Raw genomic sequence first — 18,465 nt, forward strand, 5'->3', positions numbered from 1 at the left:
GACAACTTCTTAAAACTGCCTTTCAGAATAAACTACCATTGGGTTTCCACTTTGCTTTTACTGGATGATTTTAAGATTTTCGGACGGTTAATCAAGTTTTTTCTTTCTTTTGTCGTATTCAGATTAATAAATATTCCCCATGTTTTCACTCTTTTTAGCATAAATCTTACAATTACGATAACAATTGTTCTTTTATTATGAAGTAAAACGCTCTACCGGAAATGCATGTTTCAGACTTTCGGCTGTTTCCCTGCAGCTCTGCGTTCGACGTCGCTGCCTTACAGAACAAACTAATCGAGCTCAGAATGATTACTTATTGTTTGAAAAAAACAGCGGCAATTTTTGAGTTTTCATGGAATGCAGGAAGAAGTCTCTATTTACGTTGCGATAATACAATTTGGAACGTATTTGCATCAAATGACCGATATGGCCACAAGAAAACTAGCAAAGTAAGTGAATTAGCTCATTAGCCCCCCAAAGCTAACACAATTTGACAAAGAAACGTCACCGCATAGTTCCAATATTCAGGTTTCCTACTTTTTAAGGTCATTAAAGATTAATATTATTTCTCAAAAAAGTGCACTGTTCATTTTATGGTATGTTTCCAATTGGGTTTTTGCTATTGTTGACAGAATCAGCATTGTAATTGCTCAGCGTGACACATGAGGGTATAATTTTGTCTGTTTTATTCAAGGACAAATGGAACGAACAATGATTTCTGTGTTCATAAAACACAGAAATCATTCTTTTTTATTTCCAAAACTGTAGGGTTAGAAATTAGGGTTCAATTAAATTACTTACAGAGCACGTCAGAAACCTCAGCGAGAGCTGAATTTAAAGGCATACGAAGTGTAATACTGCCATGTTATCAATACAACGTGAATGAAGAAACGTATGACTGAAGATACCATAATAGAAACTGTGTGTGTGTGTGTGTGTGGTCTTGTTTTCAGCGGATTAGATTTTGAATTGGTATGATCAATTATTATTAAGCAAATTTTTATCTAAATGTATTTATTCAACCAGTATTTTACCAGGAAGTCCCTTAAAATAAAATCTGTTTTTTTGAGGCCAAAAAGCACACAAGGTGCAGATAATTAAAAAAACAACATAAAATTCACTAAAGTACAAAGTAAATTTATACGTGCAAGAATAGAAGTTAAGAGTAGGACTTCATAAATGAATTTTAAAATAAATGCATGCAATTTGTTGTACACACATTCTCATGATATTGTAGTTCTAATTTCCGTTGGGTATATCATGCATATCTAATCAGTTGTGAGCTTTTTGTTTTGTTGTTTTAATTTAGTATTTTACATCATCTTTCTTTTTCACATACGTTTTTGTAACGTACGTCTTGTTCTTACATTTTCTGTTTTGGCTTTAAAAAAATGTTAGGAATCACATCGAATTGTTGTGTATATGGATTTTTTATTTTTATTTTTTAAATAAACCTGCCTTGTGATACTTCACTGTACATAAATCTCTGTTAAATTTCTGTAGTTACTTTTTATTTTTATTAATTCTTTTTTCCTGCAAAAGGAGATTGGGATTACTGAGGCAGCGAAGTCAGTCCGCCTCTGGTTTGAAGAAACCAGTGAAATCAAGTGAGTATTATTTTAAACTTCATTTGCCCAGACTGTAGACAAGCAAGCATATTTTCTTGACTGTTTTTATGTATTTATTTTATATGAATGCTCGTTTCTTCCAGATCAGATATTTTCATACTTGATTGTGATCGACTTTGAGTCTACTTGTTGGAGAGAGAAAAATAACTACGGTCAGGAAATCAGTAAGTATTGGTTGCATTTTTATCACTTTGATTTGATACAATTTGATTTCCTCTGCATTTGCTTGTGTGGACTTGAGTCCATCTCCTTTTCTCCTCCCTGCAGTTGAATTCCCTGCTGTCCTACTGGACACATCCTCAGGGGAGGTCGAGTCTGAGTTTCATACGTACGTTCAACCTCAGGAGCATCCTGTTCTCTCTGAGTTCTGCACTGAGCTTACTGGAATCACACAGGTAGTGACGCCGGATGCTTTTACATACAGAAACATCCTCGCACACACGCCTGACTGCTTGATTTTCACTCGCTAAATAGGTGCAAGTAGAAGCCGGTGTTCCCCTTCAGATTTGCCTCTCTCAGTTCAACCGCTGGGTGCAGAACCTGCGGCTGGAGAAGGGAGTGATGTTTCCCAACAAGCAGCAGGCGTCTTCTGCCTCCGACGAGTCCCAGAAACTCTGCACTTTCCTCACCTGGTCAGGTAACAGTCGGTTCGTCACGACACCTGGGCCGGCTGGGACCATCTGAAATAATATGGAATTTGATTTGAGTTTTTTTTTTCCTTTTTTTTAATTCTTGTTTGCAAGAATGGGAAGAGTGTTGTAAAGGAAATTAGAAATGGAGTTTGGAAAAATGTTTTAGTTCAAAACTTTGTGTCTTTTACCCAGTTGTCTAAAGTTCTGCCCTTATTTTTGTATTTCCTTCTCTGTTCTGTTTTTTAATTGTTAAATCTTGACAAAAAAGTGTGTTTTCTGTTTTTATGCATTATTTCTCTCCTTCTTTTCTAACATGTTATTTTCTCTTCAAGTTCATCTCCTTCTTCCCATTTAGTTTTATCCTTCTTATTTTCTTCATTGTCTCCAACCTAGCTTCTGTTTTTTTTTATTTATTTATATATATATATATATATATATATGCTTCATACACATTAGAGAGAAGTATGACATTTAATCTAAAATATTTCTTTTACATATGGAAAAGGAAATATGGGGGGGAATGTATTTCCACACTTCATTTTCTATCCCTAAAAATATCATCCACCTATACTTTAGTGGACCCCTAGGGGGCTCCACTTACACCTTTACATCAGAATGTGATTTAAAAAATGTTTTTTGGCACTTGCTTCTTCTCTGTTGGAGTTTAGTAATAGAGGGTTGTTATTATTGGTGTGTTATGGTTACATAAACTCTGGCTACCCTAAAAGAAGTTAATCAACAAAAATGAAATGCGTAAATGAAAATAAGTACAAAATAAAATGTATAGAAAATATCAAGCACTCAGCTTTCCTGGTAAAAAAGGCATCATCACATTAAAAATACTGCTGCGACTGTTTTGCATAAAGCTTTACATAAAAGGAGGAAATTTCACAACATATTTATTCCCAAGAAAGTTTGTAAATGCCAGCTTTCGCAGCTCTTATGAAAATCACAAAACCAAACAGTGAAATGTAACATGCCTTTTAAAACCACTATATTTATGATTAAACTGTTAGCAATTACATTTTTGTGTTTTGAAAATGTCTCCGATCTTTCATAAAGCTAAAAGCATTTAAAGTGGAATCATCTGTGTTGTGTTTTCAGACTGGGATCTTGGCGTTTGTTTGCAGTATGAGTGCAAACGCAAACAGCTTCATAAACCAGATGTTCTCAGCAGCTGGATAGACCTGAGAAGCACATACAGGGTAACCATCAGCTCATCCATTCCAAAACGTCCCCACTGTTTGGGGATGTTTTCTTATAATATTCCGGTTAATGCGGCAGATATGAAGTGTATTATATTAACTTGAACTATGCGGTAAAACATTATTATTTTATTAGAGATGCACCGATCCGATGTTAATCTCTGTTTCTGTCCTGATATTGAAAGAAAATTCTGGATCAGGGATCAGTGACAGTGTGCCTGATCCATCAGGACAGATCTATTCAATCTAATTCTATGCTTTGTGCTCTGAGCAACATCATGTTTTATTGTTTATTTTACATTAGATTGAAAACTCAAAATTTCACTTTCTGAGTCATTTAGAAGGAAGGTTTGTTGCAGTTTAATCAACCTATTGTTTTTGTCAGTTTCCTTATTATTTATTTTACGATGGCTGTTAAAATCCCAACAGTGACTGAACAAATTAAAGTTATTTTTGACCAAGCTTGTGAAACTATTGGTGTATTTAAGTGAAATACTGGTGCAGGGTTATCAAATAAATTTGTAATTCAGTACATTTATGGTTGTTTGGAGGGAAAAAAAAAAGTTTCAAGTCAATTCAGCCCTGTTTGTCTGTATTGGGTTGGAATCGGCCAAAGATAAATTTCAGATATCTGTGTCAGTATTGGAAGTGGAAAGTGGATCACTGCATTCCTATTTTTTATGCATTATAACAGAATAGATGAATTTGAACCTTATCTATTTATGTCACTGCGCTTCACTTCTTTCTTCATCTCCAGCTCTTCTACAGCCGGAAACCCAAAGGCCTGAACGGAGCACTTCAAGATTTGGGGATACAGTTTTCTGGGAGAGAACATTCCGGTACCAAAAGTGACATTTCTTTAGTTCAGCCTTTTCAAACTTTTGCGTCCTTTCGACATTCTTTTCGTGTCTCTTTGCATTTCAGGGTTAGATGATGCTCGAAATACAGCTCGGCTGGCCATCAGAATGATGAGAGACGGATGTGTGCTGAAGACCACCCGGAGCCTGGAGCGGGTGAGTGGGCCCCCAATGACGTCCTGAAAGAACCCAGGCTCCTCAGATTCCTTAGCATTTAGGCTTTTCTATGTGGGAAATATTGAAATCTTGTGATCTCATGTTTTTAATTTGAAATAATCAATAAACTGACTTCAGAAAATGATGAAGAATAATCTTCCTCTTTCTAAAGTTTTGTGCTTGAAAACAGAAAGAAAACACTGGGAGATAATAGTACAGTGTGTTTAAAAGCTTTATTTTGAAAATCATCTGTGAGCGTCAACATTCAAATTTGTCACAGAACAAAATATGTAATGACCACAGCTCTGCATCACCTGTTCATCCCACACCTGGCCACGCACCTGAGTGTTTCTTGGCTCCGCCCTCTTAGATGGACGTTTGGTTGTTTTTTTTCCAAAAACTGTCTACAAACAGGTTATTCTTTCTCAGGGGGTTTTGTTACACTTTAAAGTACACACACCAACTGTTTCCTGATGAGATAATTTCTAAAGACAGGCCAGGACATTCTTGTGAAAAAGATTTAAAATTTAAATATTTCTATCTTTAGGATAATAAATTGGTTGCAGTGGATTTTTTTCGGGGGTATCGGAGTAAACTTACCATTATAAAACGCACAACATCTTTCCTCATTACTCATAATTCTCCACAACTAGGCCTGTCACAATAACAAATCTTTCTGGACGATAAACTGTCCCACAAGTTATTGCGGTAAACGATAAGCTTGTTGGTTTGAGACTATTTTCAAATGATATGTTGACGGCATAATAATGCAAGTTTGCCCGCTCAAAAACCAATAAACTTTCATTTTGTAGAGAACACAGGGCACCTGAGTTGGAATATGTTTGAAATATCCAAAATAAAAAGATAACCAAAGTAATAAATAAAACAGAAATAAAAAAATATACAACCCAAACCATAAATACAATGGATTATAACATTTCTGTAAGCAAAATTACTCAAAAAATATGAATCATGAGAATTTTAATTATTGACTTCATTTTTATTGTATCTTTTGATTAATTGCTTATTGTGACAGGCTTAGCCACAACTGTGTGTTGGTCTGTCATCTATCACATCAAGTCCCAATAACATACTTTAAAGTTTGAGGTTAAATGTGACAACTTGCACCATTATAAGTGTTGAGCTGAAATTTTAAGAGAATATTTTGAATTTCTTTTTTAACTAACCGATTATCTGGTTTATTTTCCCACAGACTCCATCGATGGTCAAATCCCTTTTCAACAAAAACGTCCCTCCTTCAGGAAGAATGCAAGAAAAACAGAATGATGCCAGGAAAAAGGCAGATTTCCTCAACAGCAGCAAGAGCTCATCATCGTCCAATATTTTACTGAAAGCTCGTCAAAAACGTCCTCCTCATGGGGAGCCTCCGAGTTCAAGCTCGGGTCAAACGTGTCACAGCCTAATATCACCAAAAACACTGTTGAACACAACACCAGCACCTCTAAAGGGACAAACCGACAAATTGGTGACAGCACATGTTGCTCCTCGTCTTCTTTTGTCCACAGTTCCGTCAAACTGCAGCTCGCCATGCGGTAACGGAAGCAGCAGCCATGTTCTGTTCTCCACCACTGTTGGCTCCATTTCCTCTCTACCTCACGTCGTCAAAACATCTCCTGTGGACGAAGAGGAGCGAGACCTTCTGGTGGAAACGAATGAGCGGTGCGGTTCTTACGATGACGTGGTGTTGATATCCGATCAGACTGAAACGGATACAATCTCAGGTTGCGAGGTTGGCTACTTTTCAGATGACGACGGCAGATGTCAGGCGTGGGACGGAATGGATCATTCACCCGAAGCACCCCTTGCTTCACAACGCGAGAGAACAGAAAACCCAAACGTACCGAATAATACTCGAGATTCATCGATGGCGTGGAAATCTGTCAATTCAAATGTTGAAGTCTTTAATCATTCAAGAGAAGAACCGTACCAATCGACATGCAGACAGTCAGAGAAATGTTTTGCTGTGCCGAAAGTTGTTAATTGGAGCAAACTGAATGGACATTCAAGGTTAGATACGTGCCATAAAAATAATCAAAACCACGAGGTCTCTCCAGTTCTAACCAACCCCTTTCTGCCTGAAAACACTTCCACTCCAAATCCATCCACCACGAGACCCAAACCAACCACTGCGAAACACAGAAAACCTCTGAAATCCTCATTTACTATTTATACTGATCCAAAAACTCCTCGTCCTGCTACGTATAGCTCTTTGCATCCACCCAGAAGCATCCTGTCCTCTTTGCCAACAAACATACCCTTCTCCTGTGCCAAACGGCTCAGTGGGGCTCTCACAGCAAAGGGTTCAAAGGTCACCTCCCCTTTGTGCGCCTGTGGTCGCCGTGCGAGGCGGCAGGTTGTGTCAAACGGCGGTCCGAATCACGGCCGGGGGTTCTACTGCTGTCCGGTTCGCTGCTCGGGGGGCAAAGAGAGAGGCTGCGGGTTCTTTAAATGGGAGTCTGCGCTCACGAAGAGCAGCTCTGTGGCTCCCCCTGCTGCTGGGTCTTCACTCTGTCAGGTCAACTCTGCACTTCCATACAGGCGGCCGCAGAGAAAAAGTTGCTAAACGGGCGGAGGAGCAGCTGCGCATGCTCTGTGTAGCTCCTCAGTCACTGTGCCACTAGTATTTACCAGCCAAAAGATGAGGACTTCTGAGTTACAAAAGAAAAAAAACAACCTTGCAGACAGAAGCAATAGGGCTGCACAATATTAGAGAAACATGCAACTAATAATTTTGGTTAAAAATGTTATTTTGTAGCCATTTTTCACTTTGGTCTTTTTTTTTTTTTGATGACCAGAGTGAGTTGTAGCAGTTCTGTAGTGAACATTCACAGTGCTTTGTCATAAGTGTCTTAGATCACTAAACACATTTCAATAACAGATAAACATAACTTGAACCCAGAAAAAAAATTAAGTAATATTTTAATAAAGGCAAATATAAAAACCAGGTTGGTTTGAAGCACATATTTGTGCTTGTGAAGCCTAATGTGAAAAAGTATTAATCCTCTTGCGGTCATTTCTTTAGAGCTCGACGCTTAGGAAGAGCACAGCAGATATCACAGTTGGACAGTGGAGAAGCGGGTGGGTTGTCCTGTCAGTTCCCAAAAACACACACACACACACACAAAAAACCCAAGCGCATACAGACTGCATGCAGGGTCAAAACCTTGAGCAGTCCAGCTGGACCCCGTCTTTTAAGACCAGGATTGAGTTATGAAAGAGCTATGCTTTATTCCTTTTTTTTTTTTAAAAGTAAAAAAATCTGAAAAAGTAAATCTGGAAAAACACCTTAACAGATAAGAAAGTCATTGACGTCTTTGTCTGGAAATGGTTGGGTTATGAAGCTGTATTATCCTTCCAAAAATGGCTTTTGTGATTGTAATATTGCCCAAGTTGAAAGTTTAATGATTGTTATTCCATATATTGTCCAGTTCTAGAAAAGGGGTGTAGATTATATGCAACCATGAACATTTTTATATTACAAGAAATATCCAAAATGGCCAAAGACAAAAAGTATGTTGCTTTGTAAATCTTATGCTTATAAATACTTTTTTTTTTTGAAGTCATGTATTTTAAAACACAAGTAGCACATGTTGATGATTTTTAATACAAGATATATGAAAATAAAATTACCAAAACAAAAAAAAATACTAAAAAGCAGTTTTGTCTGTTTCAGTCACTAATATTTGTTTGTCTTTAACACAAATAACAGTTTTATGTCCTATAGTTAATTATTGGAGGATATAAAATCTCTTCCACTTGGTTTTCCAGTTAGATTAAATAAAATGTCCACCATCTTATATGAGAACAAAGACCAGGTTGTCATAGTTGGTCCATAAAATACAACAAAATTTCCACTCAACTTCATATTTTAGTCCATCTGATTATGTAATTTTTACATATTAATTGATATTTTGATCAGTTACTCAGTACTTGAGTAGACTTTACCAAATACTTTTTTTACTTGAGTATTTCTTGGATGGCTATATAAAAAATATTTTGGGGTACTCTACCCAGCTCTGACTCATACTAACTTTAATTTTAAGTTTTTTCACTTTCCTCCCAGCTTACTCGGTGTCCCGTTTCCTGTTCGCCTTTTTTTTTTTCTTGCTTCGGTCGATGAGTCTTTTCGTCCTTCCTGACACGCCGTAGAGGACAAACCAACAAACGTGCAATGTTGTGACTCGATCCAGCTAGTTTACGGTTTTAACCTGAACACGTGCGAGAACGGAAACCCGCTCGTGTTTGATCCATTTTTCTCATTGAACCCTAAAGATCCGGTGGGAAGCTGCGGTCCGGTTAGCCTGCGGAGCTTCAAACCCGGAGGAGAAGAAGAACCGGAACCTTGACGGTAGCCTTGTCGGTGGAGAGCCTAGCGGAGGTTAAAAATATTTCCACCTCGCGTCTGTTGGGGGGTTTGGGAGGGGGCAGCCCGTCGATAACATGTCAGCCGCGCAGAACGAGTCGAGAAAGCGGAGCAAGAAGCGCTACGTGTCCGGTCAGCAGGGCAAGCGGTGGAAGGGCTCCCGGGAGCTGGAGGTGGGAATGCAGGGGATCCTCATCACCTGCAACATGAACGAGAGAAAGTGCACCGCGGAGGCCTTCAACCTGCTCAACGAGTACGCGGACAAGCTCTACGGACCAGAGAAGGTCAGACTAGCTGTGGTGAATCGTTTTAGTTCGGTTTGCTACTAAAGAAAGCGAAACTGCACGTTCAAATGCTCGGTCCCTGTTGCGTGCTCTCCCTCTGCTGGTGAGCTAACAACACGGCTGGCTGTTTATTCTCCCCCCCGGGCTGAACCAGATCAGACTTGATTAGAAAATCCTTTAAACGGGGATCCAGTTCAGTCCACTTTTCTATTCCCTGATGCTGCTATTGTTTCTTTTGAGGTTTTTCAACACCTGCTTGTACAAATGATCAGGTCAAATGAAATGTAATTTTAGTAAATTTGTACGAAATGAATCTCAATATATATTATAAGTGTTTTTCTGTCGATTTTGATGATTATGGTTCCATTAAAAAAAATGACTGGAAAGTTGAGTGGAAGGAAAAAGTGTTCACTCTTGAAGAGTGATTTCATTTTCCAGCAGGGCTGTTCCCCTACGCCAACTGCCCAATGCGTCAAAAGCTGGTTCGGTGACCATGGTATCTGTAGCTGTGTTTACAAATGTGCACAAATCTTTGTCAATACTTTGCCAATGTTGAAAGAAAAAAAACATAATTTTGCTATTGCGGCGTTACCATTAAATTAGAAATGAAATTAAAATCACGTTTATAAGCTTGTTCATGCGCTAAGTCACTATAAATCATGGCAGCGATGGATGTAAACAGTTACATGTGATATATTCATAATTTAACCATCGGAGGAAACATCGGTGTCTTAGTCAGGCGTTGGAGCGACAAACTCCTTGTACTTGGGAGTGGCTGCATATGCAGCTTTTTGGGGAAATTGTAGTTAGTAATTTTACAGAAGAGTTATGGCTTCAACACGTTGGAATGAGAGAGTTTTCATGAACTGTGCGATGCAGTGGTGGAGTCAGATGCACATTGTCTGAAAAACGAAAAAAAAAAACAACTACTTCCTGTCTTCTTTGTGGTTTCTGCCAGTAGTGACATCCGGCTGTTGATCACGTGACACCTGTGAGCAACACTTTGCGAAAAAAGTGTTTCCATTTCAGTGAAGGATATTTTGCCAAAGTTTGAAAGGCCGTTTTTTTGTTTTACACAGATAAAGTAATGAATAAGACAGATTATTTCAGCCTGAACAAAGTTTCACTCTCAACTTGCAGCTTCAGAACAACAAAGGAAGCAGCAGCAGTGAGGAAGAAGAAGCCGAAGAAGAAGATGTAGACGTGGCGTTGAAGAAGGAAGTCGCACAGCTTCAGTCGTCTGCAGGCAAACGGGAGAGGCGCTTCCAGGCCCTGGAGAGCGGCGCTAACAATGTCATCTTCATCAGAACTCACAATCTGGGTATGCTTTCTATAAACGGTGAACGTTTGTTTTATTTTAGATTTTAGAAGGGTTTTTAATGGGACTTTTTATTTTCCTTTTACAGAACCTGACAAATTGGTTCATCACATTCTGTCTGACCTCCACTCCACCAAGAAAAAGAAGTCACGAGTGATCCTCCGGATGCTCCCAGTGAGAAGACGCCGTCAGCCCTAATCTGAATATATTGATTGTGGTAGAAGTTAGATGAAAGATGAAGAACAATTTCTGCACAGTTTTATGTTGGATATAAAGTCTGCCGTCATTTGTTCTTTTTGTCATTTGATTTGTTGTGTCTGATCTTTCGTTTTGTCTGCTACAGGTAACGGGAACGTGCAAGGCGTTCCAGGAAGACATGCTGAAATACCTGACTATCTTCTTAGAGCCCTGGTTCAGAACGCCACACAGTGCAACCTACCAGATTGCCTTCAAGGCCCGAAACAGCAGCCATAACAAGAGAGAGGAAATCATCAAATCCATCGCAGGTGCGTTCAGAGCCGCCGCGGCGTCTTGGAATCGGCAGTTTTCCGATTTTTAAAAACGAAAATTCTCTTTGGGTCTTTCCACCACCGCCGCCGCAGGCCTCGTTGGGAAGCTGAACCCGAAAAACAAGGTGGACCTGACTAACCCCGAGCTGACGATAATCGTGGAGGTCATCAAGGCCGTGTGCTGCGTCAGCGTGGCCAGAGACTATACGCTGTACAGGAAGTACAATGTTCAGGAAGTGGTAAAAGAGGACGCGGCCAAGACGAAAACCGACGCGAACGCGGCCGAACAGAGAGACGAGCACAACGGAGGGGAGGCGGAGAAGGACAAGGAGGAGGAAGCTGCACAAGATGAGGAGAAAACTGGAGCACAGAACGAAGAGCAGGAGGTTCATAAGGACGAAGGTGGCGGAGAATAAGAGCTCAGACTCAAAGAAATCAGCCAGTTTCTTTATGTTTAAGTGTGATTTTTTTTTTTTTTTTTTAACTGTTAACAGTTGTGTAATACGACGAAGTATTAGGGCCATTCTAAAAAAAAATAAATAAATTATTGTAGTATTATGAGAATATAGTCATAGTATTACAACTTATGACTTCAATCTTGTAACATTTCAACTTTATTATCATAAGATTTTATTCTCACAATACTACGACTTAATTCTCGTATGATTTTACTCTCATGATGTCTTTATTCTCTTAAATTTGTTTTAAATTGTCTTAGCATGGCCCAAATATTCCGTCGTAATCAAAACGCCCTGGTTGTTAATAGTCTGAAAAATAATAATGCAACTTAATGTTTTGGGACATTTTTTAAAAATTAATATATGAAGACAAATGACAGACTTGTAAGCAACTTCACTGATGAGGGCAAGTGTCCAGTTTCTTGCAATGAAATGTTGCACCTTTGACCCTTTTATATTTTGAATTTCAGTTTCTAATTTAGATCTTTTTACTCAGATAACTGCAGGTTGGGCCACATCACACGTAAACAGGAGGATTACATAATGGTACCTTTACAAATGTAGATTACAAGAATTACCCGTCTACCCTTTGTAGTTCTTTCTTAATTCTCAAATTAAAGTTCTGTGTTTGACTGGCTTCTTTAATGTTTTTCTTATTTTAAACTCAAAAGAAGACAAAGACAAACGCCGGGGCTTAAGTGAGATAAGAACGTATATGGACAAAATTAGTAGCCTTTCTTGCTAACAAGCCTAAGGTGATATTGGCATGAATGTAATCATTTAGCTGACATTGTCTGAATTCGACAGCATTACAATTTACTCGGTTTGTCAGGGGGGAACTGTCAGCTTTTGCTAGTTTTCTGCCATGTTTCTAACAGTCGGGCCGCGCTGCCCCACCCACAGGTGTAGAACTGGGGCCTGTGGGCGCACTTGAGTTGCGTTTAAAGGCGGCTCAGAAAAACATGTTGCTACATGATAGCTGATTAAACCGTTGTAACGGCTGAAAGGAAACACTTTCCACCAGAGCCGGCACAAGCCTCCATGGGGCCCTACGCAAAATTTGGTTTTGGGGCCGTCTAGTTCTGGTAATAATGTGGACTGGCTGCAATCAGCAGTCCGTCCACTAGGTCATTCACACACCTGCTAAAAACTTATTGCATCTCTGGCAGTGCTGTTTACATTATATACATGTACAGTATAATATAGGATACATTTATCGACCAGTCGATTTCTGGGTGCTGATTTCCTTCATTTTGGGGGATCATGATTGGCCGATACTTGCATGTGAAGATCATGATTGGCCGATTCTTACATGTGAAGATCATCTTATCCCCTGATCTTATCTTTGTCAGTAAAGGTTTATAAATCAGTCTCTGTCCTCGTCTGCTCTACAGTGAGAGGTTTGACTGACAGACAGACCCACCAGATCAGGTCTGAACGTTTACAGTGAACAATATTCACCGCACTGTTGCTCCAAACTCAGTGACTTTCTTGCTACATTTAGCAACAAGAAATTCATACCAGCCAAAATCAAAATTGGCAGGTCAGGCTTTTTAAAGACCAGTAACTGGGGATCAGCCAGAAAACTGCAATCAGTGCAGCCCAACACAGATATTTATGATATTTTTTTTTGATAAAATAAATTTCTCTTAAGCATTACTCCAATAGCTAAAAATGTTATTTATACCAGGTGAGTCTTTCTCCCCTGAGAATGTGGATTGGTACTGGACTGATTCTGAGCCTTCAAATGATTTTAACAGAAGTAACTTAGAAAAATAATGTTTGTTTTAGCCTCAAAATGATTTTGCTCAGCAGCAAACAGCATATCCCCATCGATGAGCTTAGAGCAGCTCATCGATGTAGCAGCCATGTAGCCTGACATAAAAACATTCTGCTAGACGATGTCAAACATTGAGAAGTTTTAATTATTGTTATTAAACGTGATCAAACACGGCATTTTAAAGCCAAAAATACCTCAGAAATATTCAGAGCCGACCATGAGAATCAACTCATTTAAAGTTTAAACTCAGTTTCACACAAACACAAAGACCCGAGCATAAATGTTGGGCTGTTGAACTGAACCATTCCAGGTCGCCATCAAGCTCATTTTCTATTGGCAGCTTTACAAATCTTTTACATTACATTACATTACATTACCAAGACACATTTTAAAAAAATTCTTTATCTTTGCATTTTTCTATTCTTCCTCTTTCTTTTCTCCCTCCCCGAAGGATAAGTCCTTTTCTGGGACATTGTTTTGCTTACTTAACTTCTGACCGGAGCTTTGGACGTTTGGACGCTCTCTGCACGGCAGCTCATGTAACAAGCGTGCGGTACCTACCGCGGCCACCGGGGGCCCCCAAGAGCATTTTCTTTTCTTTTTATCTATAAAATAATAATTTCTACATACATTATCAAATATATATTATTGTAAAAACAAATCAGTTCATAGTGAAATTGTGTCTTTTTGATATTATAATGACAGAATTATTACTAAAAAAACCATAAAAAAAATAAGCTCCACTGAGGGGGCTCCTTAGTGGCCCTGGGGCCCTAAGCGGCTGCTTAGTTTGCTTATGCCTTAGGCCGGCCCTGCTTTCCGCCCATGCTGCCAGGGTCACGAATTCTTTGAAATACTACGGCATGTGGAATAAAACTCTTAACTCTAGCAGTGAAACTAAAAATAGTTTGTCAGCAAGTCTTTCAGCTGGATAATGACCCAAGCCCTAAGGCCAAATCAGCACATTGTTTACTGGCAGCATATCAACCTGCTCTCATGGCGACCTCAGTCCCCTAAAGGCAAAATGCTCTCCCAGTGGCAAACAAGCCGCCTGGGCAAAGTGTTGACAGCAGGGGTAAAGAGAATTGGGATTTTGGTTTAAAAAAACCAAAAACAATTCTACTTCCTTCCTCAGGTTTTTCTCCACATCCTCACCAGGGTTGTCAATGTGCACAGCACAGTATCTAAATTCCAGTTTGATCAGTAATTCCGCTTTACCCCACAAGATGGCTTTAGCGTCTCATTTCTTTTAAAAACAATACTCTGTGAATACCTCTTGGCTCTAAAGCCTATATTTTGTGCTGACAGTCTAGGTGGGCTACTGCAAAGACTGGTCTATTGAATTTAGTAAGGCTAAAAACTAACCAACTAAGTAGGCAAATTAGCAAAAAATAAAGTCAATTTATTTATTTCTTCTGAACATCATAAATCTGTACTAGAACAATAAAAAACAACCTCTCAAGTCTAAATTGAAGAGTTTGGATTAAGTCATTATATGTGAAGTGACAATTGATAGATGAGGATGATTATGATAATGTCTTTTTTGACAATAATAAAAATAAAAAAAAGCGGTCATTGGGTGCACACCCCACACACCAGTACATCGTGAGCAACAGTGGACAAAAATAACAATGCAGACACACATTTTCAACTAAGTGCTTCTACCACTGAGAGAAGGCAGAGGAGCCCGATTATTTCACAGAATATCTGTCTCACACTATACTGTCATGACATAGTGACAGTTTAGAGAAATACGTAAAAAAATAAATAAAGATCCTTCATAAAAGTTGTTATTGTCATAATGGGGTACATATGTGTAGAAGTTTGTGGAAAGAGATTAATTGAATACAATTTGGAACAAGGCTTTAACTTAAAATGTAGAAAAAGTGAAGCTCTGTCTGTGTGTGAATGCTTTCTGGAGGCACTCTATGGATATTTAGGGCTGCACAATGTCAAAAATCATCAAATTGCAACACTGTTTCATATGACAATTAACCTTAATTTTCCTAAAATCATATCTGTCTTTCTTATCGATGCAATTTCCCCGTTTTCTGTGGCTGTTATGTTGAGCAGTTAGACACCTTTCCTCTGACCCGCTGTTATTGGAATATGGAAAGAGCATTCATGCTTATAGTTTATAACTCTTGCTTGAGTCATTTCTCACTCTTGTCTCTTATGTCTTGTGGCTTTTAATATTACATGCAAATAAAAATAATCAAGCCAAGCATTTCCAGTCACAGTGTTGCAAACATTAATATTCCATTTGACATATTGTGCAGCTCTGTTACTGTATATATGATTCAGATTTTTTTTTTTTGCTAAAACTGATGACTTATATAACATAACTATGAGGCAAACAATGTTTTTCATTGATATATTTTAGCAAAACAATTATCTCAGGAGTCTTGGAGGTGTTGGGAATTGGTGCAAAAGCATATCTCCTTTTTTTTAAATGTTGTTTTGTTTACAAGAGTTTGCAAAAGGTCATGCATCTCTTGCCCGTGTCTTATCTCTGGATCCACTCAGGTTGGAAATATGCAAAAATAAAAAAACATTCTTCTGTAGAATTATCCTAGTTTTCTCGTCTCAGTCTGCAGAGCCTCCCTCCAAAGGTCATCAGAAGTGATTTAGCTTTTCCTCCCTGTGGATACAGTAAAACTCCCATAATGTGTTTTGTTGTTGTTGTTGTTGTTCATATATTCGTGCTAAAATCCACAAAATGAAATATGCAAATGGTACAGAAACTGTCTCATTTATTAGCGGCATGGCATAACTGCGGTCTCAGACAAAAACACAAATGATGATAATTATTCATAACGAGAACCTGCGGTCCGTGCGCTCTTGCTTGCATTCACACTTACTAATTTGCGCTATGTTTTCTGCTCATTACACTCGGGATGAACTGTTGCGGTGACCCACCCGTCGTTATCTCCGCCGTTTTCCTGCTACAACTCACAAATGACATTGCTGCTGGTTCTCAGGTGGCTCAGTCAGAGGGTCCGGCTGACAGGCGCGCAAGGAAAAGGAAAAGGATTTCAACCCGTCAGTGTGCATTATTAGTAAATTAGCAATTAGGCGCCGTGTCTAGCGGATATAATGGCCAACGTACAGCGATGTCTCGTAATGACAAGACCACTCTGAGCAAAACAAATAAATTTAAAAAAAAAAGCAGAAAAGCAACTTTAAAAAAAAAAAAAAAAAACACGCTAAGAGGAAAGTGTTTATTTTTTTAGGGGAATAAAAATGTATTTTAATCAGCAGGTTTATATGTTGAGTAATGCGGGAAAAAAATAATAGGAAATCACAATATTGATATAGCAGCGAGAAACTCCACACGAGAAACTCTGATGTCAAAGTTCCCCTGAGGGTCGTTTCTAATTAAACCTCCATGGGCAGAAAAGCCCGCAGTTCTCCAAGCCAAAGGTGCTCTTCACGTGCGCGGCGCTCTGCCGCACGCGATCGAACGCTCGTTTAGGTTTAAATGTCACGATCCTGTGAAACGATCACATCCACGGGCGCACGAGCACAGATCCAGTCCCAGGGGTCAGGATTAGCATCCACTGGTGTGTGACTCCATATCTGACCTTTATGAGCAGCTAAGTAGAGCTCTCTGGGGTCTCATTTGTTTCACCTCGACCAAACAATGGCGTCGGCCCCCTCACAGCTCTAGCGCGCGCTCTCTCTTTCTCTCAGTGCTGAACACAGTGTTGTCATCAGTTAATACATTTGTTTCATAAAATCTATTTAAGAAAATAAATAAACTGGATATTTTGATAAACGTTTTGGTGCTAGGATGCGGTGTGTGTGTGTGTGTGTGTGTGTTTTTTTTTTGGCCGTATCAAAATGGGTTTATTTGGCAAAACTGCAACTGAAACACTTTTTCCGTGTCACACTGGTCACATGATCAACAACCGGATGGTGCCATTGGCGCAAAGAAGATGCCAGGAAGTAGTTGTGCCTCATCTTTAAAAAAAAAAATAAAAAATTACTTATAGTGTGAACAAACTTATTCAAGTGTGATTTTAATTGCGTTTTCTTATTTAATGGAAACGTCGTAATTGCGAAACTGTGTTTGTTTGACAATAGTAGAATATTGAAACAGTTTTTCACACTTTGTTACTGGAAACACAGCTACCGAGGTACACATTGTTGAACTTCAGAAATCTTAAAGGACTGCAGGTTAAGGTTCACTGATTGCAAAGTACATGGCATACTCACTGTTGCAGCTACAATTTCTGATACATCCTATATATTTTATTTTAGCCATTCATAGATATAACACTTATTGTAAAGAGATGTAACAAGCTTGAAACTACACAAAAAATTAACATTAAAATTAGTGCTGTCAATTGATTTAAAAAAAAAAATCACAATGTAGCTCTGTGATTAATCACGATTAATCACTATGCCTAACTTTGTGAGCTTGGAAAATAAATATGCACACAGTTGTGGTTCTTGCAGGAATGGTGCCCTGGATAAGGCCCTCCTCCTGCTGCACTCCAACCAATTAAAATTAAGTCAATTATCAGATTTTAAAATCCCCACAAATTTTAGCAACTAAGGGAAACTTACTCCACTACCATTTCTGATGCCGCCCTGGGCAACTACCCATACAGCCCATATGAAAAATCGTCCCTATGCATGTTTTCAGAAAATGCTTAACAAAATGTTTTATTGTCTCAACCCAAACATGTCTGAAGATTCTCAGGTTTTTATATCCAGGAAGGTTTAAAGGAAGTCATCTTGTTTTACACGCTCATTTAGAAATGTTCCTCTCCATTCACCGGAACTTGTGCGATGTGCTGATGACAATCTCTTGTCGTCCTCCAGCTGAGCGACTGGCCTAATTTGTGATGTGAAATTTCAACCTCGTACACACAGGTCCGCACATGAGGGCCAGCAATGCAACACAAGAAAGTTGAACATTTTCAACTTTGTTGCTCTCTGCAGTCGCAGAAAACGTTCACCTTCTGCTAAACTGACGCTTATGAGCATTATGAGCCCGACTGACACTCATAACGCGCCGTTGTGACCTACATAGCCTTCCACAGGAGAGAGAGAGAATTTTGGTACAAAAAAAAAGTAGTTTTGATCACCTGCGCTGTGAAATATTAATGTGTTGAAATTTACAGATTAATCGCATGCGGTAAAACGTTAACATTGACAGAAATACCCAGAGATATGGGTATTTCTACCCATATGGTTGCTGCTCTTGAGTACCCCCTGGTGGTGTGAGGGCTCTAAGCAGCTGCTT

The 18,465-nt window shown here is 39.0% G+C and overlaps 2 protein-coding genes across 2 annotated transcripts; both read left to right on the forward strand.

The window, feature by feature from the left end:
* The first annotated feature begins 248 nt into the window (after positions 1-248).
* Positions 249-8,142, forward strand: eri2 (ERI1 exoribonuclease family member 2). Its single transcript, XM_028017804.1, has 9 exons — positions 249-449; positions 1,543-1,607; positions 1,712-1,792; positions 1,896-2,023; positions 2,103-2,265; positions 3,365-3,465; positions 4,223-4,304; positions 4,390-4,478; positions 5,692-8,142. Exons 1-9 carry the CDS (start codon positions 358-360, stop codon positions 7,060-7,062), a joined length of 2,172 nt encoding a protein of 723 aa, XP_027873605.1. The 5' UTR covers positions 249-357; the 3' UTR covers positions 7,063-8,142.
* Positions 8,143-8,570: 428 nt separating this feature from the next.
* Positions 8,571-12,068, forward strand: thumpd1 (THUMP domain containing 1). Its single transcript, XM_028017807.1, has 5 exons — positions 8,571-9,146; positions 10,287-10,467; positions 10,553-10,638; positions 10,808-10,970; positions 11,067-12,068. The coding sequence occupies exons 1-5, from the start codon at positions 8,940-8,942 to the stop codon at positions 11,387-11,389; spliced, it is 960 nt and encodes a 319-aa protein (XP_027873608.1). The 5' UTR covers positions 8,571-8,939; the 3' UTR covers positions 11,390-12,068.
* The last annotated feature ends 6,397 nt before the right edge of the window (positions 12,069-18,465 follow it).

Source organism: Xiphophorus couchianus, chromosome 5 (assembly GCF_001444195.1).
Source record: "Xiphophorus couchianus chromosome 5, X_couchianus-1.0, whole genome shotgun sequence".
NCBI lineage: Eukaryota > Metazoa > Chordata > Actinopteri > Cyprinodontiformes > Poeciliidae > Xiphophorus > Xiphophorus couchianus.